Source organism: Pelodiscus sinensis, chromosome 4 (assembly GCF_052426305.1).
Source record: "Pelodiscus sinensis isolate ZL-2025 chromosome 4, ASM5242630v1, whole genome shotgun sequence".
Lineage (NCBI taxonomy): Eukaryota > Metazoa > Chordata > Testudines > Trionychidae > Pelodiscus > Pelodiscus sinensis.
In genome coordinates, this window is record NC_143055.1 from 22,598,845 (window position 1) to 22,625,394 (window position 26,550).

The 26,550-nt window shown below is 40.4% G+C and overlaps 1 protein-coding gene across 5 annotated transcripts in view; it reads left to right on the top strand.

Moving 5' to 3' along the window:
* The window catches only part of AFAP1 (actin filament associated protein 1), a 174,912-nt gene that overhangs the window by 139,304 nt on the left and 9,058 nt on the right, over positions 1-26,550 (top strand). For 4 of the 5 annotated variants that reach the window (XM_006128231.5, XM_089777792.1, XM_089777790.1 and 1 more), the window contains 7 exons: positions 1,500-1,584; positions 5,002-5,151; positions 8,851-9,062; positions 11,755-11,900; positions 19,141-19,258; positions 21,733-21,990; positions 25,926-26,040. In XM_006128231.5, the coding sequence (XP_006128293.3) occupies positions 1,500-1,584; positions 5,002-5,151; positions 8,851-9,062; positions 11,755-11,900; positions 19,141-19,258; positions 21,733-21,990; positions 25,926-26,040 (1,084 nt within the window). The remainder of the gene's footprint in view (positions 1-1,499; positions 1,585-5,001; positions 5,152-8,850; positions 9,063-11,754; positions 11,901-19,140; positions 19,259-21,732; positions 21,991-25,925; positions 26,041-26,550) is intronic. The other variant, XM_006128235.5, reaches the window with a different exon arrangement.

Here is a 26,550-nt window from a genome sequence, read left to right on the forward strand (position 1 = left end):
TGAGAGAGAGAGAGGTCCTAGATTCTAAAATGTGCAAGAGCAAGTAAGATGTGCTCATATTAGAAGAAAGAGATCTTCAAAATGATACTTTTAACTAATGCTTTAGATATTACAATTGACTACCTTATACAAACAATGCATTTGTATTGGCATCATTTCAGAACTTTCAGTGCATATAAAAAAGAGTCTCTTCAATTAAGTTTTTAGCACCAATTACTCTGTACTAGCTGGGGAAGACAATACAGAGTGGTGCAGCAGAAAATTTTAATGGCATAAGTTTGGGATGCCAACCTTGCTCATAAATGGTAAAGCCACGAATGAATTATGTAAACTGTCTCCAGCAGATGCCAATAAAAATGTTATGCCACACCACAATGTAGTGATTTTGTTCATGCCACGCATTTTAGGTAATAGCTATTTTATGAACTTTAGATTTTTAATTTGTTTATTAGTAATACATACATAATTGGTAGTCTCTAATTTCATAGACCTTTTTATAGTCTAAGACTTTAAGGCCAAAAGGGGGGACCATTGTGATCATCTCGTCTGACCTCTTGCATACTGCAGGCCACATAACCGCACCCATACACTGCTGTAATAGACCTATAATCTCTGGCTGAGTAACTGAAATCATGATTTAAAGACTTCCAGTTGCAGAGAATCCACCAGTTACTCTAGTTCATACCAGCTACTTACATACACCAAAAGTTCTGAAATTCTACCTATAGAAATGTGTTGGTTGGTGTCACTTGTAAATATATACCTAAAGCATTAATACAAATGATAGTTTTGAAGATTTCTTTTTTCTAAAGTGAGCACTTCTTCCTAGAATCTTGTTGTTTAATAGAGAGCAACATTTTAGAATCTAGAAATGCAATAAAAATATATTATAGCCAGCATGGTACTGGGACTAGGGTACAGGAGGGGAGTATGGGACCTGGGAGGGAGTTTGAATAAAGGAGAGGGTTGTGACCTGGGGGAAAGGACTGGGGTGCAGGAGGGGGTTTAGGGTCGGGGGGGGGAGTATGGGTACAGGAGAGGATTCTGGTCCAGAGGAGGGGTGTAGAAGTGTGTGTGCAGGGTCTGGTAGGCGGTTGTGGCCTGGAGCAGAAGTGCAAGAGGGGGTGCAAGGGTTTGGGTTATGACCTGGGTTATTCAGAAGAGCAGGGGATTGGAGTGCAGTGTCCAGGAGGGGCTATGGGTGCAGTTAATTATTATAGTTACCCGATTAGTCTATTACACCAAACTCCTTTATCCTTTTAAGAGTATCTGGCAATATATTTCTAATGTGTGCTTAGTTTTGTTTTGCTTTAATACTTTTGTGGTGACATAAGAAATCTATGTAATGTAAATGGACTCTTCACTATCTCATGTTTGTTCTCGGGATGGCTGCTTGGCATGCACTTAATTTAATAAGAATGATTTTAATTTGACTCATAACACATCGTTTGGCCAGTGTGACCACATGAGAAATGACCTAATTTATTTTGTCCATGCAGAAATTGTCCTCTGAGAGGCCAAGCTCAGATGGGGAGGGTACAGTAGAAAATGGAATCGCTACAGTGTGCAATGGAAAAGAACAAGGTGAATTCCATATGCAAAGTGTCTTTTAGATATCCTGTATAAAGACTATAGTATTTGTTTTCTTTTATGTACTTAGTCTTATATGAATTCTGAAAGTTGACCTATGCCAATCTTGAATTATTTAAACCTTTACATTGGTGGATATTAGAACATCTCCATTCTAGTTAAGAGTGATCTCTGTGTAACATTGATGTAAGCGACAGCAGAGTCAAGATCCATATGTTAAGTTTTTTAAATGATTTTTTCCTGTGTTTATAAAGTATGTTGCCTTCTATGAAGGAGTTCGGCCAACCACTAACTGTACGTAAGATTTTCCCCTATAATTTTAAACAGGAAGGGTATCATAGAATTTTATAAGGGAAGACAAGAATCACGTATGCTAAATTACTTTAAAATGATGTACTCCGCTTTGGAGTCCGAAAGCTTGTTCCCAGTCTTTAGATTCCAAGCTGAAGGACATTCCAAATTAAATTTCCTGAGTAAGGTCTGCAAAATCAATCCCCAGAGTTTTGTTCAAGGGGAAACAAAAAGATAGATTCCTGCAAATAAATAGGTGATACCAACCTAATTATGTCTGTTAGCATGACATGTACGACGAATATTCAGTCTTATTCAGAAGAGCATGTTAGCTTTAATTAGTACTTTCCTGAGGCTGTGAAAAGGCACTGGAAAACAGTTGCACCAACACTGGCTTTTGGGCAAGCACTGTGTCTCCCCTTCCTAACACAAGTGGGAGTTTGTTTCCTTTGTGTGTTTTAGTATGTCATCTTTGCCCTCCTTTTCCAGTGGAGATTTTGAATGAATCTCTCAAATGTATAGCTCTCCATACCCCAATCAACAAAATGAAGCAAAATAGCTCACTATGACTTCTTCGATCCAAAATGTTTAGCTACACTTAAAAACTACAAAAACATTCATAAAACTATCGAAGGCACATTCAAGCTGTAGCTGTTCAAGCTGGTTGCATATCTGTTCAAAATATGTGCGTAAATCCAAAATATGTGCACAGTCCAACATTTTCACGAGTGATTAGTGATTTGAGCGCCCCACTTGAGATACCTTATAGGGGCTTGATTTTCAAAAGCATGCTGAATGCACACCTTCTGAAAATCAGGCTCTTGAGAAGTGTCTGAAGCTGAGTAATCCAAAGCACTAGTCACTTGAAACTCTTGGCCTTCAGCTCTGTTTCAGGAAAGTCAGACTTTTGTAGTAGTGAAGAGAATAATACAAAACAATGCCATGTAATGCATTAAAGCATGGCTGGCAACACTAAATAATTGTAAAGGGGTTCTGAATGAGTTGTAGGATTCTTTTTTTTAAAACAGCTGTAACCGTAAGAGCGAAAGCCCATTTAGCCATGTGAAAGGAAACTGACCTCCTTGTCCACTAATCTCCTTTCTGCTCCTGCAGAGCTTCTGCACACTTCCCCCCCCCCCCCCCTTGTTCTGATGTGGTGAAGGTGGTGAGAAGAAATGGCTTACTTGCCTCTCTGTCTTGAAATCAGGGGATGTATCCCTTGTGCATTCTGCAAGAGAAAGAGATTGAGAGAGAGATTGTTTTCTCTGCCTTTCTTCTCCATTGCAGAATAAAATACCATGGGGAATGAAGGTAGAGGAAGCAAGAACATTGGAGTTCACGTGGGTTGCTTTCATTTCATGTTCCCAGTGCTGTGAATTCTTCCCTTGCACTTCACCTCTCTGAGCTTTTATTCTCCACACCCAGACATAAACTCTCCCTCTCCTACTCTACAGCTGCAGATGTTCTTAAGCTACTGCTGTGTGGAATAGCAAGCCATCTTCAGTCAAGTGCTGCCTCCTGCTGTCTGCCCATGATGATATGAGCAGATGAGATGTTCCCCTTGCCTAGAACTTTGGGGATTCATTGCATGTAGAGACAGTAAAATATTAGATTTGATCAGCCCCGCAGATCTGTGGACAGGATTTAGATCCCCCTTCCCCTCCCCTGCTCCGCCACACACACACATCATCTTTCTGTTGAGGATTTTCATATAATTCACTTTCATCTGTGAAAACAGGACTCTGCCCCCACCCCATAGCTGTCTGTACAATGGTGGCAGAATCTCACTGAAAGAGATAGTCTTGATCATAAATCGAATTTTGAATGATTTCCCATGTTAACAAATAACTAAAGCTTAAAAAACACAACAAATTATGGTCTGAGAATTTCTAAATGATTTCTCTCATACATTCTTTCTCCCCAATTCCCAAGTCACCTAATTTTTTCCAGTTATTTTTCTATCATAGTTGTGTTTGTCAGCATTTTAGTTTACACTTACAGAGTTTTGGTTTTTGTCTCCAAATGCTTGCTTGCATGTTTGTGTGTGGAAAGGGGGAAAGATGTCACTGAAATGCAACTCAGTCACCACCACTAAGTTACTTTTTTTTTTTGTCAACGCCACAAATCAACTAAGGTTGAGCTCAAAGTGAGCCTACGTTGCAATAATATTTAACTGGGCTGAGCTTTATGCTGATGATGACACTCAAACCAGATAATTGTGGTTCTAGTTTCACAAAGTTTTGTGCAGCTCTGTTCTATTTATTGGTTGTAATTGTGTACTATATTTTACAAACATACATAATGTCATTTAGCCACTTTTAAAAATTGTATCCTTAGCACTGATCTGTTGACTTCAATGGAAGACAGTTAAGTTCAACACCAATCTGTATGGTTATACCAATCATACTGATACATTATTTTAAATTCCTTGATGTGTTGATTGGATCTGGTAAACTTTTTTCCAGCACTTTTCTTTCTATAAAAATGAACATCGGCTCCTACTCTGGGAGCTATAAATGGTCTTGATTATTCCATTAGAAAAAACGTTATAATACATGTCTTTCCCAAGGACCCATTCTGATCAATGTAGTTACTTTGACCTCGTTCCAACAGAGAGGATATTTTTTCCAGGCGTCTGCTTACCGGGAGAATGTTCTGATTCGTTGCTATGGCATTATGTTGGAAATGCCAGTAAGAAACAATAACAGGAGATCATTCAACTATATATTTTTTCCAGTCAGGTTAAAAGCACAGCTTGCAGTTATCTTAACCACACTTCTAAATTAGAAGGTGGTTATAGTGGAGATCAGTAATTAGACTGATAAATTTAAATGATAAAACTTGCTTTTTGTTAGTCTTACTTTCTGCGTGCCCTATTTTTGATATTGTGCTGAGCATGTGATATGAGCATTGGCATTAAATAACGGCACCTTCAGTTGTGCATTTCTTGTCACAAGGCAGCTGCTTTGTCCAAATGTTCATGATAAGAATTAAATCAGTTTTGTGTATGCTTGCATATTTGCAATGCAGTTGTTTTCCTTTCTGTTTTGATCCGTGTGCTTTAATATAATTGGTTTTGTTCAAACATACTAAGAATATACATGTTTGTTTTCTTAATAGTTAAGAGGAAAAAGAGTTCCAAGTCAGAAACCAAGGGTACAGTGACTAAAGTAACAGGGAAAAAAATAACAAAGATCATCAGTCTAGGAAAGAAAAAGCCATCAACAGATGAACAAACCTCATCAGCTGAGGAAGATGTTCCAACATGTGGTAAGTGATCTGACTCTTAGACTCTCAAGCTTACACTTAGCTATTCATATACAATTGCCCCTACTGCAGTGGTTTTCAAACTTGTTAGTATTGTGTAAAACTTCATAAGACAACAGGTGTCTTATGTGCTGTTTCCCCACTCAATCGTAATTTTTCTTTTCCTGAAATCAACAGGATAGTATTTAAATATTTCAGGACACCAGGTGAAAATGTGATAGGAGTGTTGCTTGCTTAACTCTTATCTATTCCAATTTTGTATCCATGCTATTTATTTTCTCTCTCTGTCTCTGTCTCTCTCTCTCTGTGTGTCTCTCTCTCTCTGCCTATAAGTATTTGTATATTTAGCGCAGACCTTTCTTTCATTTCCAACAGCTTTTTTCCTTTCCGAGGGCACTTTACAATTGCACTTTGTTTTCCTGTTTTAGCAACAACTCCATATGTGAACCAAAGATGCGCCTAAAAAAGAAAGCCATGAAGCAGCTATAAAGGGTTCAAAGGTGCCAAAAAGGATTGTTTTCACCCATTTAGATGATCAGAAAAGTCTCTGGAAACCCTAAAAGAGGTCATTCAATTGGGCAGCAATTGGCAAGCCTGACAGATAGAAGCAGCTCCATGGACCATGTGATAAACCACAGGTGGTCCACAGACCACAGCTTGGAATCACTTGTATAAGCAACTTTTTATTAAAAAATGTTTGTGTGTACATGTGTGTGATATACATGATATATAATATGTAAGAGAGTACAGAAGTGTTTATCAACTGAAAAAAGCAGCTGGAAAAAAGCACAGTCCAGCCAAACTGACCTTCTGCAACATCTGGCTTCCATGGAAGCTAAAGACTATCTGAGCTTTGCAGTTAATTGACTACACTCTACTGTGTGACGCTATGTCTACACTACAGGGTTTTTGCTCAAAAATCTGCAGAGCTTCCACACTTCAAGCACGTTTTTGCGCAAAAAATTTACAGTGAATTGACAGAACAGAGGGGTTTTTGCGGTATAGGTATAGAAGGTTTTGCATCATGTTCCAAAATTGGCTCATTTCTACTAGCTCCTTCATAGACAGGAGCTTTTTTTCCCCCTGAGCATGTTTGCCTTATTTCCAAATCTCAAAAGGGAAGGAAAATGACAAATGAATTAGTGATGAGGTGACACAATGTAAGGAGGAAAGGAAATCACCCTGCGCTCTGGCTATCATAGGAGGGTTCTTCAAAGCTGGATTGTTATTCTTTGTAAATCTAGCTGATAGGCTGGACATGAAGAAAAACTCTGGCATAGTGGTTAAGCATTGGAATAAATTGTCTAGGGAGGCTGTGGAATCTCCCATCATTGAGATTTTCAAGAGCAAGTTAGACAAACACCTGTCCGTGATAGTCTAGACAATATTTATTTTTGCCATGAGTGCAGGAGGCCAGACAAGATGACCTCTCAAGGTCCCTTCTGGTCCTATCATTCTATGAAAGATGGATTGCTTTTCTTTGTAAATCAGGCCAATAGGCAGAGCCCAAAGCAGTCTCACCTCTTCCCCTGTACCTCTTTCCCCATTTAAGACCATACACAGGAAGTGGAAACCTGCTGGTTTTTTAATGTTAAATAGGACCATTTGGGAGGAAAAAGGAGGTAATCATCTTTTAATTCCAGGAAAGTACATTGTACTGCAGAAGCTTCTGTGAGCAGCACAATGGGAGGGGAAAAAGAGATTTGGTTAAATAATAGGGGACCCTCATCATTTATAAATAGGGCAGATGCCATATATGTAAGAAGTCTTTTCCATCCCTACAGCTGTATCATTTTGTACTGACGAAACAATCTTTTGTTCAAGAGCAGTGGAGATGGGATACGCTGGACAATACTGAGAATTCTAAATCCCCAAGATCAAGGGGGTCTTTCTTTTTCCAGAATTCTACTTTTGGAGGGTTGGGGTTTTTTGATAGGGGAGAGGGCTTGGAGGCATTTTGTACAGTTCAGATAAGCTGATATATTTTGCTAAATCAAGCTCTGAAATTACAACTGTGATGTTAGAATGGAAACCGACAAAAAATTAAACCATGTAACACATAGTTTTAATGAAAACCAAAAAGATAGCTATCTGGAATGATTGAGCTTTCATCCCTGTGACTGAAAATGAAAATCGGCAACAAGGAAGGAGATTAGTCATTTCATATAGATTTTGTCCCGAATAAGATGTCATTCGATCCTTTCCTTTTTTAATACACTCTTTGGAAGTTGAAATATACTGTCTAAAATGTATGCACCATATGTGATTGGGAATCAGGTTCAAAGTTCCTCTTCTCTTCCAATATAAACCAGAAAGCAAGTGTTTTAACTAAACCTAACATGAAGGTGTTCTTGGGGGTTGTTTTTATTTTGTTTTTAAGTTACTGATTTTAATTTCAGTGAAACCCCAGTAGAGGGGTTTTTGTTCTGCTTTAAAATTCTCCTGCAGTGGTACAAACCCAAAGAACATCAGAAACATGTGCTTTACACAAAATTAAATGCAATGAATAACAGATAAAGCTTAGCTGTTCTAGCTAAGTGGAATGAATTTCTCAGTGGCTCCAATTTAATGGGTTTTTATTAAATTGTTTTCAGAAATAATAGACACAAACTCATCCTTGATTATCTCACAGTACCACAGGTTTTTCTCCTTGTACTCTGCAGCAGCCCTATGATGTGTCATTTTCAACCCCTTTTTCACGTGGTTCCCTGAAACTTCATCACTATATTTAACTTACTGTCCATATACATTCAACTTTTTCCTAGGTTGGTACCAGTGATATGGTTGATTCTACACATATTGCATGTACACAAGAAACATAACTAATAACACATGGTAACCATGGCCTCTGTAATGGTGTTTTGCCGTTGTCAGCAGCTTAGGTTGCATACGGTTGTTTTCCTGCAGCTAAGTTATAACGTTCATATTTTGCTATTCAACAGGGACCTCCTAATCATGCCTGTGTAACCACTTTCGCTAATCTTGCTTCCTTGCAACTCTCCAAGCATTGGGATGTCTTTTGAGTGCTTAGTCCAATGTGTTGCTGATGCTGTTTTATGTGCATGTTAATTAGGCCCCTGGTTCCTTGTTGAGTCATCATGGGTTAGCTTTTGCTATTTTTCCAGAAAGCACAATGAAAACACAGTTAGCCGTGTGAGCTGGATGCAACTACAGAACTGTAGAATATGGATCAGCTGTGAAAAAGCTGTGTGGGCACAAATCAATTGTGTATGTAACAATGTGCGCAGGTTGTTTCTAGTATAGTCTAAGATACTTTGAAACTTTTAAAATGGTGTTTTAAACATTATCCTATGTTGAGATTCACGATAGAAACATTCTCCTCTCCCCCCCCCCCAGTCTCCCTGCCCCTCACCTCCACTTTTACTAAAATCTTGAGGAAACCCTGTAGCTGATGAGCTCCTGTACATTCAACCATAACTGTCACGTACTCAGCACAGTCATTTGCATATGTTTGGAATATGACCAAGATTAAATCTTTATAGGCCATGCTTTCTGAGTTACTGGTACAGTGAGAGTTTCGTTTAAAAAAAAAACCATTTGTCTTAAAATCATCTGGATTTTCAATCTGCACGTACAGAAATAAGTTTTATATGAACTAGCATTACATTGAAAAAGCAGTTTCTTTTTTTTTTTTTTTAAAAAAGTAAAGTCTGAAATAGCTCATGGTTTATTTTATTGCAGGATATCTGAATGTGCTCTCCAATAACCGATGGCGTGAACGCTGGTGCAGAGTGAAAGATAATAAGCTCATTTTCCATAAGGACAGAACCGATCTGAAGACGCACATTGTTTCTATTCCTCTGCGTGGCTGTGAAGTCATTCCAGGCTTGGATTCTAAGCATCCCTTGACATTCCGTCTGCTTCGAAATGGGCAGGAAGTTGCAGTGTTAGAGGTGCGATGTTTATTGATGTGCATATTTTGCAGAGATGCACATGGGCTAATTACATGACCTCTCATTCATGCAACCTGCATTTCAAAATGCTTTCTGCAGAGCTGGGTAATAGACATTACAAAAAGAAACCAGTTTAAGAGTTACAGGCAATAGAGACTTGTCCAGATTATAATTAATGGAAGGGGAAAACCCTGAGGCCATTGATTTTTAATTTACTACAGTCTTCCCTGTTGAGATGTTTTCTGTTGTCTTTCTCTCCACTCTGACCGTTTCTCATCCCTTTATAAGTGCTTTTGCACCTGCCCTGTTAGTCTTCTATGAAGGAGCTAACTCAGAAAACAGACAACTGAGCACTAATTACATAACATTACTGTGACTCACCGCACTGAAGACTGGAATTCAGAATCTGTATTTCTCCGGAGCACTTTAACCAGCTTCAAGATTTGTTACTCTGAAGTTATGTCAGGTATATCCATACTAGAGACATGTGGTTCCTAGCTATAAGTTGAGCCTCCTTCCCTGGACACTACACATATAAATAGAAAAACACTTCAGTTGTACACAGGTCATTATACCATCATTTTCATTAGACCTTTTCAAGCAAGGCTATGCACTATATACACATCTAACGTTGAGGTACGGCTGTAAAAAGCTGGCATATAAGTCCCTATATTGCAAGTAGCCTTGGTGCTACTATCGCATAGTGGTATCCTCTCTAGTCTACATTCTGCTGCACAAGAGTCAGATTTTTCAAAAGAAAACTACCCGATCCAGTAGTACTGCCTACACTATAAAGCACTGTTTTATAAGCATCAACTTCTTCCAGATCAAGGAGAAGCAAGATACCAGCAGTGAGAAGCATGATTCCATGGAAATACCCCTATGTGTACTACCGCTCAGTAATTCTCGAATAGGGATATGTGTATTCTGGTGGGACACAGAGGTCTTCCAAGGGGATATACCAACTCCTTTAGAATATTTGCCTCCTTTTACAACAGGCATCCTAAAATGCACCAGCAATCAGTACAAACTATATAGAAATAACTTGTTTATGCTATTGTATATATTTACTATACATTGATACACAAATACAATATTTATGTTGTATACCCATATTCCAATTGGTTTTATAATTATATAGTAAAAATGAGAAAGTGAGCAATATTTCGTTAATAATATGTTGTGACACTTGGCTATTTTTATGTCTGAGTTTGTAATGAAGTAGTTATTAAGTGAGGTGCAACTTGGGGGGATGCAAGACAAATCAGACTCCTGAAAGGGGACTAGTAGTCTGGAAAGGTTGAGAGCTACTGCCTGAACTAGTGAAAGGTAGCTGGACAAGTATCACTGACAACTAGGTATCCAAGCACTTTTCTGAGGAAGGAATTATTTGGTCTGGCAGTCGGTGGTAGCAAAAGATTGAGGTCTTTAATAAGCCCAATACAGCAAGAAAGTAAACCTGTCAATTTTTCTAAGAAGCTGAACAGAGTTCTTGGCACTTATCCTTCCCTGAAACATAATGTAATGCTGGATTATAGAGAAGCTCCCTGTCTTGCAGCTGAGTGGGATAATGGGGGAGGAGGCGGGGAGAGAGACAAGATGTCAACTTTGTGGTCCGTGCAAACCAAAAGGCTTAGGAACAGGATTGTGGTTAGTCAACTTGCTGGAATCGCATGGAGGTTAAAAAGAGGATAGGCATAATTCAGATATTGAGGAAAAAAATAGCTGAGGCACCAAAGGACGTGAGGAGAAGAAATCCTTTAATGGACTGCACATCAATGCTGGAAGGGTGGGTAACAACCACGGAACATAAGTTGCTCATTTATGAGCATACAGTTGTTGAAGGCGGTATTACCAAAACCTGGTAGGGTGATTTTCATGACTGGAATGTTAAATCAGTGGTTATGACCTCTTAAGGAAAGTTCAGATAGTCAATAAGGGAGGGGAAGGGACACTCTTGCCAGAACTGACATTATCTATTTCCAAGTCATAGATAACGCAGGAAAAAAAATGATCTGAATGCTTGTGGTTCAAGAACTGAATGAAATGTTGTATAAAGAAGAGGAACTAGGGCAAGGAAATTGAGATAAAGGAAAAAAGTCTCTGAATCTGTTACACTGAATAAAGAAACTTTTAATGAAAGTAAATAAAAATACTGAAATGCCTAGAAAATTGATTTTTTTTAAATTAAAATAATTCAGTTTCAAAACTTAGAATTATTGCACATTTTTCTTTTCTTTTTTTCATTTTTCAATCTGTTCCCATATTTCTTTTTCTAAGGTTACCCTGCCTTTAAATTTTGGACAAGTTCCCTTTATTTAAAAGCTTAGCCTTGTAGTAGAAAATATTTGTGTAAGGTTTCAATTTTCTGAAAACTAAAATAAGCAAGGTGCATACTTAGATACACCAACTTCATGCATTAATGTTTTTCTTTCTTTGCTGCAACTGTTCATATTGCTTTGCTCCATGATCTATTAACATGCTGTTGCTTTAGAAGTGGTCATTATAACAGAATAACCTCAATGAATATTACTTTTTGTTAGCACAGTTTGGCAAAGGTGATTCAGAACCTCATATGCAACATTATATCAACATGCCAGTTAAAAAACCATATTTATTAAATAGTTAATAGAAATAATAGGGGTTTTATTATGGTAAGTTAGAGTTTGTGTAACTTACCTCCCTCTCGTAGGCTTCGTCATCTGAAGACATGGGCAGATGGATTGGAATTTTACTGGCTGAAACTGGTTCATCTACAGATCCTGGAGCGCTGCACTATGACTATATTGATGTGGAGATGACTGCAAGCGTCATACAAGCTGCAAAACAGACCTTCTGGTAAGATGCGTTAAAGCAGCTTAAGGGCATTTTCTGTCGTTTCAAAATGTGCAGCCTTTTGTTAGTTCTAGTTAGGGATGTAATAGTGTAGTCGATTAAAGGTCTAGAGAACATGACCTATGAAAGAAGGCTGAAAGAATTGGGCTTGTTTAGCTTGGAAAAGAGAAGATTGAGAGGGGACATGATAGCGGTTTTCAGGTATCTAAAAGAGTGTCACAAGGAGGAGGGAGAAAAATTGTTCTTCCTGGCCTCTGAGGATAGAACAAGAAGCAATGGGCTTAAACTACAGCAAGGGAGGTTTAAGTTGGACATTAGGAAAAAATTCCTAATTGTCAGGATGGTTAAACACTGGAATAAATTGCCTAGAAGGGAAATTACAGCAAGATAAGTTACTAGAATTAAAGACAGCATTGAATAGACAGCAAAGTGTGTTTACAAAAATTAAGAGACAGTGAAGCTACAGTTAAAACTAGTTATGTTTTGTCAGAATTAATAGCGCAAAGTTCAAAACTTTTATAAATTCACCTTCAGTGAACAGAGTGTATAGTGAAAACTGCTGAAATTGTAGGTCCTGGAAATATGAAAGCATTCAAAGATATCTCTTTGTCATGGAACACAATTTCAGAGAGGATAAATGAAATGGCAAGTGATTTAAGTGAGCAATTAAAATAGAAATCATCAACTTCTGAAGCGTTTTCAATGGCTCTCGACGAAAGTACGGATATTGGCAGTGTTGTGCACCTGGCTGCCTTCTTGCATGCTTGTGACGGTGATTTCAATTTAACTGAAGAGCTTCTTGAACTCATACCTATGCATGACACTACAATTGGCCAAGACATTTTCAATTGCGTGATTGTACTTTTGGAGAAATGTAATTTAAGTTTGTCAAATTTGGTTTCCATAATGACTGATGGCACTCCTTTGATGACTGGGAAAAGAAGCGGTATTGTTGCTAGATTACAGGAACACCTAGCACCGAGAAACATAAAATTTAACTGTATTCACTGCATCATCCATCAGGAAGTGCTGTGCTGGTTATAAATTGCCCATAGAGTTTGTGGAATCTCTATCATCTAAGATTTTTAAGAGTGGGTTAGACAGACCCCTTCAGGAATGGTCTAAATCATTGGTTCTCAGCCTATTTACCATAGTGAGATGAATATGTGGACCGCCATATGTTATGTGGGCCTCATACAATACTGAATGGCCATAAGGACCTCATATGGGCCGCAGCTCTATGTTGATTGGGCCACAAGTTGAGAACCATTGGGCTAAATAATACTTAGTCCTGATCTGAGTGCAGGAACTGAACTAGACTATTGAGGTACCTTCCAGTCCTACAGTTTATGATCTCACTCACTTTTTTGTTTAGCTGTAGTACGCTGGTTAGCTTTCCAAGTCCCAGGAAAGATCTCTGTGCAGCTCGAAAGCTTGTTCTTCTTCACCAACAGATTTTGATCTAATAAAAGTTACCACCTCACCCACCTTGTCTCTCTCATAGTCTCACTGCATCTAATTATTCCTTGTCGATGGATTTAAAGTTTGCCACAGTTTTGAAATTCACACCAATAGATGAATTCAGAAAACAGTGCAGGTTTTGTTATATTCCTCAAAACAGACCTTATGTCATGGAATCAGAAAAGTAATAAATACTTACCATGTAAGCAGTTTTTGAAAGTGTTTTACAACACAAATCAGCACTAGATGGGATGTGATATAGACATCTTGAATTGTTTTCATGTGTGGACGACTACAGGCTAAGGGGTGACCCCTTTACAAATACAGAAAGTGATTTTACAAAATATGGATAGAGGCTATCTTGGCCAGATAGTTTACTACAACTTTGAGCATGATCCTATAAGGTGCTGGGTGCTCTCAACTCCTGTTGAAACTACTGGGATATATCTATCATAAATGAATAGACTAAAAATAAATAAAAATGCAGTCTAGGAAGGAGTACTTCAGAAAGAGATCTAGGGGCTATAACGGACCACAAGCTAAATATGAGCTAATAGTGTGACACTATTGGGGGGGAAAAAAGCAAACATGTCTCTGGGATGAAATTGGAGTGTTGTGAGCAAGAAATGAGAAGTAATTATTCTACTTTACTATGCACTGATTAGGCATCAGTTGGAGTATTGTGTCCAGTTCTGGGCTCCACATTTCAGAAAAGATGTGGAGAAATGAGAGAGACGATCCAGAGAAGAGCAACAAAAAGGATTAAAGGTCTAGAAAACATGACCTATGAGAGAAGACTGAATAAATTTGGTTTGATTAGTCTGGAAAAGAGAAGACTTCAGAGAGAGGGCATAACAGCTTTGAAGTACCTAAATGGGTGTTACAAGAGAATAACATTATTCTGCTTAACCTCTGATGATAGGACAAGAAGCAATGGGTTTAAATTACACAGCAAGGGAGCTTTAGGTTGGACATTAGGAAAACTTGCTAACTGTCACGGTGATTAAACACTGGAATAAATTGTCTATGGAAGTTGTGGAATCCCCATCATTGACGATTTTTAGAGCACAAAGTCTCTTCCCCGCCTTTCTCCACCAGGGATGTGCAGTATCAGAAGGAACCATCAGCTGTTTTAAAACAGCTGATGGTTCTCTCTAGCCTCCACATGCCTCTGGAGCATGTGAAATCTCTTCCTGCTGCAGTGGCATCAGAGGGAACCATTAGCTGTTTTAAAACAGCTGGCGATTCTCTCTAGGCTAGTGTTTCTTTAACTGTGTTCCACAGCAGTCGGAGGTGTGCCGCGGAGAATAGCAGTATTCAAAATGGCTGCCCTTAAAGGGGCAGGCAACCTTTTTTTCTCAATAATTTTCCCCCAGCCCTTTTTTTCTCCTCAATAACTTTTCCCCCAACCTTTTTTTTTTTTTTTCCTCAACAAAAAATCCTTGGTGTGCCTCATTTAAAAAAAAAATGTTTGGTGTTCCTCGGTCTTAAAAAGTTTAAGAAACACTGCTCTAGGCTGTGTGTGTGTGTGTGTGTGTGTGCGCGCGCGCACGCGTGCGCGGGAAGACTTGATACTCTCCCCCAGGCCAATCAGAGTCTGTGGACAAGGGAGCATGAGAAGTTTCTTGGCCCCTCCCCTTCTGCCGGAGGCCATGCCCCTTCCGATGCAGCCTGGGGTCACGTCAGAAATTTTTGACGTAGCCCCCTTTTAAAAATAATTGCCCATCCTTGATTTAGACAGTGCTTGGTCCTGCTGCGAGGGCAGGGGACTGACTGGACATGATGACATCTCAAGGTTCCTTCCAGTTCTAGTATTCTATAATAAAGGGTGAAAAACTAGGCTAGCTTTCTATGTGAAATACTGTACTTATCAGTGAAGTGTCAGGAGGGCCGCAGCACAGAAAAATGAGACACTTCACTCATGCTCTAGTTTGAATGTCTTTTGATAGAAATCAAGATTGCTTCATCTCTTGCCATAATCCCATTTTTGTCAAATCCGAGTAATTTTAATAGAATCATATTGCAGTTAATTTAGAGAGCTTATGCTTATGTATGTTTTGAAGTTAAATGGGCTAAAAAAAAAGTTCTTCCTGTAACATGCATTTTTTGCTTCCATCAGCATCCAGTGATAACCACATGTAAGAGAGAAGCCGGATGGGAATGTTTTTGCCTGAATACTGCTTGGTTTTCATTTTATGAACAAATGCTATATTAATTGAAACCAAGTGGGGGAGGGGGGAAAAAACAAGTGCAACTGGACCACATATTAGAAAAGAATGCCAAGTCTAACTTGCAGGATAATAAAATTCACTATCAAGCATTTGTTTAAATTTGTTGTACCACAATAAAGTGAATGTAAGAACTTATCAGCAAGCAACCTAGATCATTTCTCTTTTAATTTCTGATTCAATTATTTGTATAAAATTAAATGGAGAAATGAGAAACAACAAGGCTTTTCTTATCCATCCACTTAGTGAAAACTTTCACATTGCAGTTACTACACCCTCTTTCACTCTAGCCTTGAGTAATGCCATCAGGCCCTATTCAGTTTGCAGTTACTACACCCTCTTTCACTCTAGCCTTGAGTAATGCCATCAGGACGATATTCATATCGTTCCTACAAAGATCACTTTTCTACACTATCCTTTAATTGTTTTTGTTTTCTATTATAGCACCTGGGAGTCCCAGGCATGGACCCCTCTCTTTGAATCCTTCAACTGTTATTCCCTCTTTTTATATCATGCCATAGATAGACTCGTAGAATTATTAGAGTTGGAAGATACCTCAGGAGGTCAGCTAATCCAGTTCCCCCTCCTCCAAGAAGGGCCAGCACCAACTAAATCATTCCATTAGACTATGGCGATATACCTATCTCATAGAGCTGAAAGGGACCTTGAGAGGTCAAGTCCAGTCCCCTGCCCCTCACAACAGGACTAAGTACCGTCCCTGACAGGTTTTGCCCCAGATCCCTGAATGACCCCCTCAAGGATTGAACTCACAACCTTGGGCTTAGCAGGCTAATGCTCAAACCACTAAGCTATAGCCAGGACTTAAAATTCTCTAGGGATGAAGATTCCGCCACCTCCCTAGGTAACCCATTTCAGTGCTTCTGCACCCTCCTAATGAAATAGTTTTTCCTAATAGCCAACCTAGACCTCCCCGCTGCAATTTGAGCCAAAGGTGGGTGAGAGAAAAACTTTTACTGGACCCAATTCTGTTGGTGAAGGAGACAGGCTTTATCATAGACTGTATCACTCATTACATTTTCAAATAAGTATTTGTGAGCTTTATCTCATGCCTGCCCCTCATGCTTGGGAGGAGCTCCCCATAAACATCCATAAAATTACCTCATCATTCTCCTTCAAAACTCTCTTGGTATGATGCCAACAATACATTTGACAACAGTTAGGCTGTTGGTCTGTTGAGACTATTGCCCATCATGCTTGACTAATATTATCTCATTGTTTCCTTGCACTCTCCCTCTGTTCTCTCTTAGACTTAGCTAGTAAGATATTTGGCACAGGGATTGTATATAGTTCTAAATATAGTCCAGAAATATGTGGATAGTGTTTCTCATTAATGACAACAGAAAAAATATTTGAGTTTCATGATAACACTTTGTTTTTTAGAGCTATGTGTAAGCAGGGGAATGGTCCCGCTATTGTGGGGAACTTTCCTGGCTTCTATACTGCCCCGGTGAAGTGGACCAGCGAAAGGATCTGAGTCCCCACTCCCACTTCCTTTACCCCACGGCTTCCCTGATCCTGAGGGCTCCTCCTCCACTCTCCTGAGTAGCAGAGACCTCGAAACCCCAACAAGGCTGGGCCCAGGTTTCCTGGGGCTTAATCCCCGACCTTGTAGTCACTAGGGGCAGGAGTTAGGGTGTCCCCACTCCGAGGTGCTCTCTTCACACTGCATGCTTTCTTGGCCCAGTGATCATTTCATAAGGTTCTAAGCAAATACAATTTATTAAACATCAACTGATTAAAGAGAAAAGAATAAGAAAAAATGAGAATGGTTAAATGAGAATACACAGCCCTGCTCTGTAGCACAGGGAAATCAAAACAGCAGCCTGCAGAGTGTAAGGACAGTTTCAGTTTCTTCCTTATAGGCCCCTTAGAGGCCCTGGATGTGCTGCAGGGGGGCTGCAGGCTGGACACACTTGCTCTGGCAGTGACCACACAGCCTCAAGCTCTTAAGTGGCCAGACCCCTCTCCCAGTCTGGCCTGCTGGGCCTCTTGGCTGGTGATATCTCCCTGCCCAGAGCTTCTCCCCGCACTTTGCTGATCCCAGCTGCTCACCACACCCAGCTGTAGGCTGTGCTCCTTTGCCAGTCTCCAGCTCCTTGCGTTGCTTCTCTGTCCCTTTTGGCTCTCTGAGCACTGCCAGTCTGCTTCTCAACACCGGGTCTGCGCTCCTTGAGCTGTGTTTGCCTGGCTCTGTTGCTGCAAAACTGCCCCTCAGCACAGCTTGCACTCCTTGGGCTGTATGTGCCTGGCTCTGTTGCTGCAGGACTGCTTCTCCACACATCTTATTCCTCTTAGCTGTCTCTCAGCTCACTCCTTACTCAGAGAGACCCAGAAAAATCCCAGCTCACAGGGAGGACGGGCCCTGGCCTCTCACTTTCCTCACTGGCCTGTCCAACCTGTCAATCAGGCCGAGCTGGAGTGTTGGCTGCTTTCCATTGTCTCTGGGGTCTGTCAGTCTCAGGGCCCTGATTTCTCATGGACCCGTCCCCTTTTGATACTGGGAGCAGGCGAATCAAAAACTCCCACAGAGTTTTAGTAAGGGGCTAACAGTCCCCTTATATATGATTCGCTTAGGGGCATTTTTACAATGGTGAATTATGATTTCCCCCCTGCAAACTGTCATCTTATGATTATCTTGTCTAGTTAATCCCAATATAACTTTTTAAAAATGCTCCTGTGAAAGAAGACATGATAAATTCCAATTGAGGTTCATTAGCAAGTTGGAGGGTATTAAAAGTCAGATGACAATGGAAAATTACTTAAAAATGTAAGGTCTGATTCTGTAAATATTTACACATGCCAGTAACTACACACATGGAATTTAATTGGTCTTTTCTACAGAAAACATTGTTCATTATTCTGCAATATTGGAATAAAATATAACATGTATGGCAAGCTTTTCCCACATTATTTATGACCCATATGGAGAAACAAGAGACCCCTTTACCTAACTTCATAATTTCATTGTATTTTGTTAATGTCAACTTCAGAAATCCAATCATTCTATCCTGAACCTTTGTTTTCCTTCTTATTTCTTATTGGCTCTGTTTCAAAGGTTGCTTGTGAAATTATGATCAGTTCAAGGTTCCACACACAGGAGATTTTGCTTGGTTTGCTCCATTACCTAAAATGGTTGTAGTAAAGTCTTAGGTTACAGCCCCCTTCTCACCACTACCATGTGGAAATTTTTTTTATTGAAGTCAGGCAAATTGGTTTATATCAGCAGGCTCATATGTGACACCATATAGCAGCTAAAGCTGTCTCTATCCTTTCTTTCACACAGTCCTCTATTTTCTCTTATGATTATGGTTCAGAAACATACGTTGTGATATTGGATGTTAGCAGCCAGATATGAATAAAATGCAGAGTTTGCTCTTCTTTTTCATGGAGGTTGCAGAAGGAGGAAAACTCTCTGTAGCTTTACTAGAGAGAAGCTGTATGCTTCCAGAACTGGCAGATCATCAATTGTGGGTGTAGCACCAGTGAATCATCATGCAGACTAAGGACCAAGCATTATTTTTTGTTTTACATAGTTTTATGAACAGACGTGTTATATCTACTAATCCGTATCGGGGAAGCACTGGAAATGGCTACGCATGTCCCAGTGGACTGGCACTTCATTATGATGATGTTCCCTGCATAAATGGATCGGTAAGAATTTAATTTTTACAGTGCAAATGCCTTACATGTGTTGAACGCAAGGACACCTGAAAACTGTATTACCTCGTTGAGTGCCAATGGGCAGATTCCAAATGAACTCAAGTTTTCTATTCTCTTTGTAATCAGGCACCACAAAGCCTCTCTCATCTGCAGACTTGTGAGGGAGTGGGACATATTGTTTAAATTAACTTGTTCATGAGTCAGCATATATTTGTAAAAACAACTGTGTGTTGATCCGTTTATGCCAAATCCATTAATAAAATCCTTGAATTTTTAAAAAGAAACATTCATTAGACCAAAGCAATACTCAGGGCTTGATTGTGCCCAGCCCTGTGTTGGGTGATGTAAGTTGTGAAGAAAGTTCAACAAGCTGTCCTCCCTTTGCTCTGACACTTGTGCTGTTGGTCCCAAAGAGAGCAGGCTGAGGGCAAAGTCGTGGTCCCACCCCAGCCTCTGCATTAGCCTGTACAGCTTGGTTTTTTTAGGAGTGGGTAAAGAAGTGCATATTGCACACAATGGCACGTGGTCTCTAGTCACTCATGTGAAGGTGCTGCGCTCAGCTTAGTTCCTAATTCGGGCTGTGTCTTAAAGCCAGTTTGAAGACCTCAGTTTGAAAACTGACAGAAATATTCAGAAATTCAAGGCATAGGCAGTCAGAAACAAGTGGGCTGTGTCTACACTGGCATGAATTTCCGGAACTGCTTAAAACAGAATACTATTCCGTTTTCAGTTTTTCCAGAAAAGGAGCGTCTACATTGGCAGGCTGCTCTTCCGGAAAAGCCCTTTTTCCGGAAAAGCATCTGTGGCCAATGTAGACGCACTTTTCCGGAAAAGACTACTGAGCTGTCTACACTGGCCCTTTTCCGGAACAGTGTTCCAGAATAAGGACTTATGCCCGAGCGGGAGCAGAATAGTTTTTCCGGAATAGTGGCTGATTTTGTACAGTAGAGCGTCGTTGCTTTTCCGGAAATTCAAGGGCCAGTGTAGACAGCTCGCAGCTTATTCCGGAAAAGCGGCTGATTTTCCGGAATAAGTGGCCCAGTGTAGACACAGCCGTGCAGTGTTCTCTTGTAACATGTCAGAGGAGTAGTAGGGGAAAGTCTCTAAGGAGTAGGACATAGCAGAGTGTTTGAGTGGGATGCACATGTAATCCTTGGGTGTGCTTTGGACAGCATCTGAGGAGGGTACTCAGACAGGGTGGATTAAGGAAAGCTTTTGGGCATGCAGACCCACAGCTTCTTTTAAGATTAAATGAGCGAATCTCTAGGTGATTGTTATTGTGTTCTCCAGTTTTATGGAAAGAGAAAATGGCCTGGAGCTATTTTAGGTATTTACTTTAGCTCAGTAAAACTTTTTCCAACAAATAAAATAAAATGCTAGTGCACAAGCAGCTGATAGCTACTGAAAAGACACGTGGCCTGAAAAAAAAAACCCCTAATAGCTTCTGCTAGTTGCCAGATCTGAAAATCTCAATTATCAGTCAGATTTAGCAAAATGTGCCCCGGAGATTTTCCTGAAGGCTCATCTGTGTTGTTCATGAGTGCCCCACAATTGTCCTATTTATACAAGAAAGTAGATCTCAACATCGGTACTGTAGCACCTTCTTTCTCAGAAATACTAACTGGAAAGTAATAATAAAGTAATACAGGTTGTATTTCCCTGAACTCTCGGACTACGGATGTTGCTGGACCACAGAGCCCAGGTACAGGGAGGTTGGGCTGACTCTGGGCAGGAGCAGCGAGGTGGAGGGGGGGGCATGGAGATTCAGCCGGGAGCCAGGGGGCAATGCACAGGGGGTGGGTGGTGCAGCAGGGAGCTCAGGCTACTGTGGCCAGGTGGTAGCGGAGACCTGGCCATGGTAGTCACAGAACTCTGGCCCTGGCTGTGGAGCTTGTGGATTGCAGTGGCAGCCGTGGAGCTTGGGGACAGCAGCGGCAGCTGTGGAGCTTCAACCGTAGAGCTCCAGCCCCCACCACAGCGCTCTGTCCCCTGTTGTGGAGCTCCAACCCCAGCAGCAGCCACGGCTGGGCAGGCAGCAGCAGGTCTAGACTGGAGTCCTAGCTGGGGGCAGCAAGCTAGCACGAGCCATGTTGAGAGGGACCTCCCTTGGTCTGACAAATCCCCTCGTTCAAGATCAGTCAGATCCTGAGAGTGCCGGACGAGAGAGGTCCAACCTGTAGTATAAGGGCTAACATCACAGTCCCCTTTTCTCTGCTTAATAGAAAACACAAGAAAATTCAGGTTATGAAATAGATAACCTATTCCTCTGTTTTCCTCAGGCACCCGAACATACCATAGCTATCAATGTTTTTCTAGACCAGTTTGGCTCAAATGTCAGGAAAAAAACAAAATCTTGCTAAACTCAAAGGGTTTTAATGATTCTAAATAACCTGCTAATGTTTTAATTTTGCATAGGTCCTGCATGTGGTTTTTGTGTACTAACAGCAAAAGTGTGTGTGTTGCAGTGGGAACTGGAAGATGGCTTTCCTCCTTCTCGTAGCAGAAGTATGGGAGAAGAAGTGCTTTATGATAACGCAGGCCTGTACGATAACTTGCCGTCTCCGAAAATCTTTGCACGCTATCCACCTGCTGACAGAAAAGCCAATAGGTTATCTACTGACAAACTCTCCTCTAACCATTACAAAAACCCTGTCTCGTCCAATCTGTCCTCTGCTCAGTCTGTCACTAACACCTCTGCTGTGGGGCGGGGATCTGGCTCACAGGTACTTACAATGTTTAATACTGTAACAAAGCCTTTTACTTCAGTTCTGTTTGTGTTGGGGTTATTTCACTGGCCTGATTTTAACACTAGAATGCTTGCAACTTAAATGGGGGCCGCTACAAGTAATAGAGTTCCACCTAGATTGTAAATTCTGACCTGTAGGTGCTGTCTTCCTGTTTGTCCATAAAATATCTGCTTAACATGCTCTTGCTGTATCTAGAGCCAAACAAAATGCAGCCATACAACGGCAAGCTTTCCTCCTGGCTTTCGGTTGGCTTCCACATATTTCCTATAGGGGGTTTCAGCACAGCTTGCTGCTGTAACAAAAATATTACATATAAATATTTCAGGGACTGCAATGTGGAACTGTTGCACATACAGATTTCTGTGCACCACCCTGTGACTCTTTGGCCCACTAAATGATTTGTTTTTATGTGATAAGATACTTGGCATTTTAGTTTTAAGTGTGTTACTGGTTTACTGAAACATACAATGTAACTACATTTAAGTAACTGCCCTGTTGCTTGCTTCCCTTGAGAAAAGTATGATTTCTTTTTTGCAGTCATAAAGTATACCATATCAGAATACACAGTGAAGGACAATGGCATACAATTCTCAGTTAGTTTACTAGTTTAATTTAAAGATACTAAAATGAAGGTAGTCTTTTGCATCTGAAATGTATTATTTATATGACCACTAGTTTAGTCCAATTATGCATACAAAGCTAGGAATATAATGTTAGAACCAGACATGGGCCTGAGCTCAGAAACTCAGGATTGCTGGGTTAGGACCATCTGGGATTAAAACAGAGTATCAGTAGGTCACTCTCTGCACTGTCCTTACTTTTCTATTAATATATTTCAAAAGTACCTACAAACAAACAGAATATGTACTTTAAGGAACATATGTGCGGATACAGGTGTGTGAGCAAGTGAATCTTGGTACAAGAACCAAATGCAGAGGCCTTTTGACTTAAAAAGTTGAACAGGGAACCTTTGTTCATTGTATTACAAAGGAGAAAGTGTTTGAAATGACATAAGACTTACTGGAGCTTCAGGGGATAGCCGAGTTAGTCTCTTACAGAAAAAAACAACAAATGGACTGGTAGCACTTTATAGACTAACATCTACACGTTTTGTTAGTCTATAAAGTGCTACCAGTCCATTTGTTGTTGTTGTTGTTTTATAAGCCTTACTGTATGCTTCAACCAAAGCCATTTTTTTCTTTTTTTAATTTTAAAAAACTATGCTTAACTTTTAGATCCAAGCCTCCTACATTCCAGTTTAAAAAGTTAACTGGTTAAACATTGCGTTTAACTGGTTGACTGGCATCCCGTGGATGCCGCGCATTGTGGGTGTGGGGCTGCCCCATGCCGCAGACTTCTCTGACCAGGCTGGTATGAGCCAACCGCACCATGGGCAGGGGCTGCTTGTGCCTGCGTCAGGTGGGAGCTGCTGTAGCCAGGCTAGGCCGCCAGCTAACCCTTCACATCCCTACCATATTCGTGCTGTTTGTAGGTACAAAGAGTTCAGTCTTTACCTTTTATAGAATATGTGAATCTTACATTTAATAAGTAATAAAAAAATTCACTCCTTTGCCAAGAGTCAGTACAAAAGCTATACTCAATTTAGGCCACACTGAAGCAAAAGGGTGGCACTTCTTTAGATCTTTTGCTGGCCTTTTGAGTAGGGGCGAATTTCACTCTAAGATTCTCAAAACCCTGGTTAATCATTTTAGAAACACTAGGGTCTAGTTTACACTAGAAAGGCTTTACCAGTACAATTATATTGAAAACACACTCTGCCTTTATAACTGGGCCTTTATCAGTGTAGAAGGGTTGCAAAATGGCGAGTGTAACCTTTGTCTAGCTGACCAGTTAAAAAGAAAGTAAAGGGGATAATGTTTTTTAGTAATATGACCTTGTTTTAGCTAGTCCTTTTGTATGTCTTGTAAAGAAGTAACTATTTTGATTGCCTTGTAATAAAGTATTCTGAAATATTTCTCTGAAGAATTAGATAAAGTTTCAAGAGTCAGAGAAAATGACAAAAGCAGCATAAAATTTATGTCCATTTTCTTTAATGGAAAAAGCAAGTGAGAAAGAAAAGGATAATTCTGATCCCTGTATTTAGTCATGCATGGAAACCCACATGCTACTCTGGCAACTAGCTAGTATTGCATACTCAACTGGAGTCATTAAGTGCCAGATTCTTCCACCCTTACTCTCTTCAAGTAGAGTACAGGCAGTCCCTGAGTTACGTACAAAATAGGGACTGTAGGTTTGTTCTTAAGTTGAATTTGTATGTAAGTCGGAACTGGTACATATTGTAGGGGAAACTCTAGCCAAACATTTCTCAAGAGCTCAGTTTTATTCTCCCACACCTCACTTCCCTCAGTCCTTTATTCTCAAGCTGAGGTATCTGCTGAGAAAAGCCGCTCCGCGTCTCCCTGGTCTGCTGGGGGGAAGCAGCTAGTGCGGGGTTGCCTTACCCTGTTTGTAAGTAGGGATCCGATGTAAGTCGGATCCATGTAACCCCGGGGACTGCCTGTATCTTACACTTATGGCTCTGTTGAATTCAATGGGACTTCTTAGGCAGTTAAGGAGCTACTCAGCCTGAGTGAGGATGACAGAAACAAACCATAAATAACTTGCCTGTCAGATTCTATTTGCAACCTGTTGCTCAGGTTGCTACAAGGAGTTCTATCAATAAATATGAAATTAGGATCTTGGCCATGTAAGGAAATATTCTATAGTATGTCATGAGCAAAACAGACAGGGACTATGTCTTTGCATGCCATTCAGAGAAATTATCTGTCACAACTCAGAACTGTACTGTTTCTGTATCCGAGAGCACCCGCCGAGTGCTCTCTGCTTCCATACAGCTCCTTCCTCTGTAAGGAGTGGGGGAGAGGCCAACCACTGCTGCCATGCTGGGCCAGGACCCCTTGGTAATACCCCTTGAGGATTCAGCTTCAGCTGGAGTGCCATGGTGGAGAGAGAGCAGGGCAATGTTGGGAAGGGGCAGGGTTTGGGGAATAGGAACAGACAGACTCCCCTTCCTTCGGCCTGCTGGGATTCCTGGGGTAGATTGCACAATTACTCCAGCCAGGCATGGGCTGGGAGTTTCAGACCCCACTGGACCTTAATAGGTTCAGTTTCTATTTTTTTGAAATACTTTTAATAGGCCAAATACTCTAGTTTTCTGTCCATGTAGCTTCATTCCTAGAGGCATAGCTCTGTACTGTTCTTTTATTGTCCAGGAGTCTGTTAGAGCTTATGTCTAGCCATTATCAAGGGTGTGGTACAAAAACCACCTTAATTTTGCCTTTTTCACTGAGTTTGTTTTGTTGGAGGTACCATGAAAGAGAATCTGTTAATTAACGTCTTTTGTGTATTTTTAATTATTTAATTTTGAAATAGCATCCATATACTATAGCAATGCAATTCCTAGGAAATGTACCAAATAAGGATATGTAATAAGTATAAAACAGCTTAACATTGTATCTCACTATGAGTGGGCAAAACTGATGGTTCTACAGCTTCTTGTGGTAGGTATGAAAGTAATGTGCCTCCTTTCTGTTTTTAAAGGGCTTTGCAATATAAAATTGTTACAAAGTACCACTTAGTCCATTAGAGCATCATTCTTAAAATGTGTCAGTTTATTAGCAACTGTGATGCCACCACAGATGGAAGGGAAAGAAAGAGAGAGTGAGAGAGAATCTCACAATTCCCAGTGATTATCAGCCTCTGATCTTACTCAGTGATATGGTCTCTAGAGGTTGCACTGTTTTCAGCAGAATCTATTAAGCATATGAACAGCTTCTAGGAAGACAGGCAGCTTTAAACAACTCTTTCAAGCTTTGCTCTTGGTGATTGTTATTATGGCACCATCCATACAACAATAATTACCAGTGCATAAATATTTTGTTTTCAAACAGTTTAAGGGCAAAAAAAGCCCCGCAACTGCAAATGGTATCGTGGGAAAAGGGAGAATTTTAAATAACCAGCAGAAGAAATCTGAATCAATGTCATGTGTGAAGCGCACTGCATCAAGTAAGTACATCCCTTAATGATCTTGCTTTGCAACTTTGGGCATAAGGAAATAGGATGGGTCTTTCTAGATAGCAAGAAAAAGAGAAAGATCAGATTGCTGAGGTCCAGCCCCCATTCTCCAGGAAAAGGGGATGTGAAAGATCTTTGGCTTAAAGATGTTAGAGGAGTCTGGGCCAAGGTGTTTCTTAGGCAGAGGCAAAGAAGGTGAGACATTTGTCAGCCTAACCTTACTGGGAGAGGAGAAGCACTTATCTAGGGACTTCAGCCTTTTGCCTGGAGTATAAGTTGTGGGGGAGCTGAGTTTTCAAACTTCATCATTCAGTTAAATCTCAGGTCAGAGATTCAGCCTGGCTAAGCACAGGAAACATATTTTGCATGTTTATCAGAATCTGTTTTGTCTGCACTCTTAGGGAGGAATTCTTAGTACAAGAGCCTTGTAAGGTGTCTGGTATTTTCCATTTCTTCCGGAAGATTCTTGAAAACAAAACTTTCTCACATTATTTCAGTATT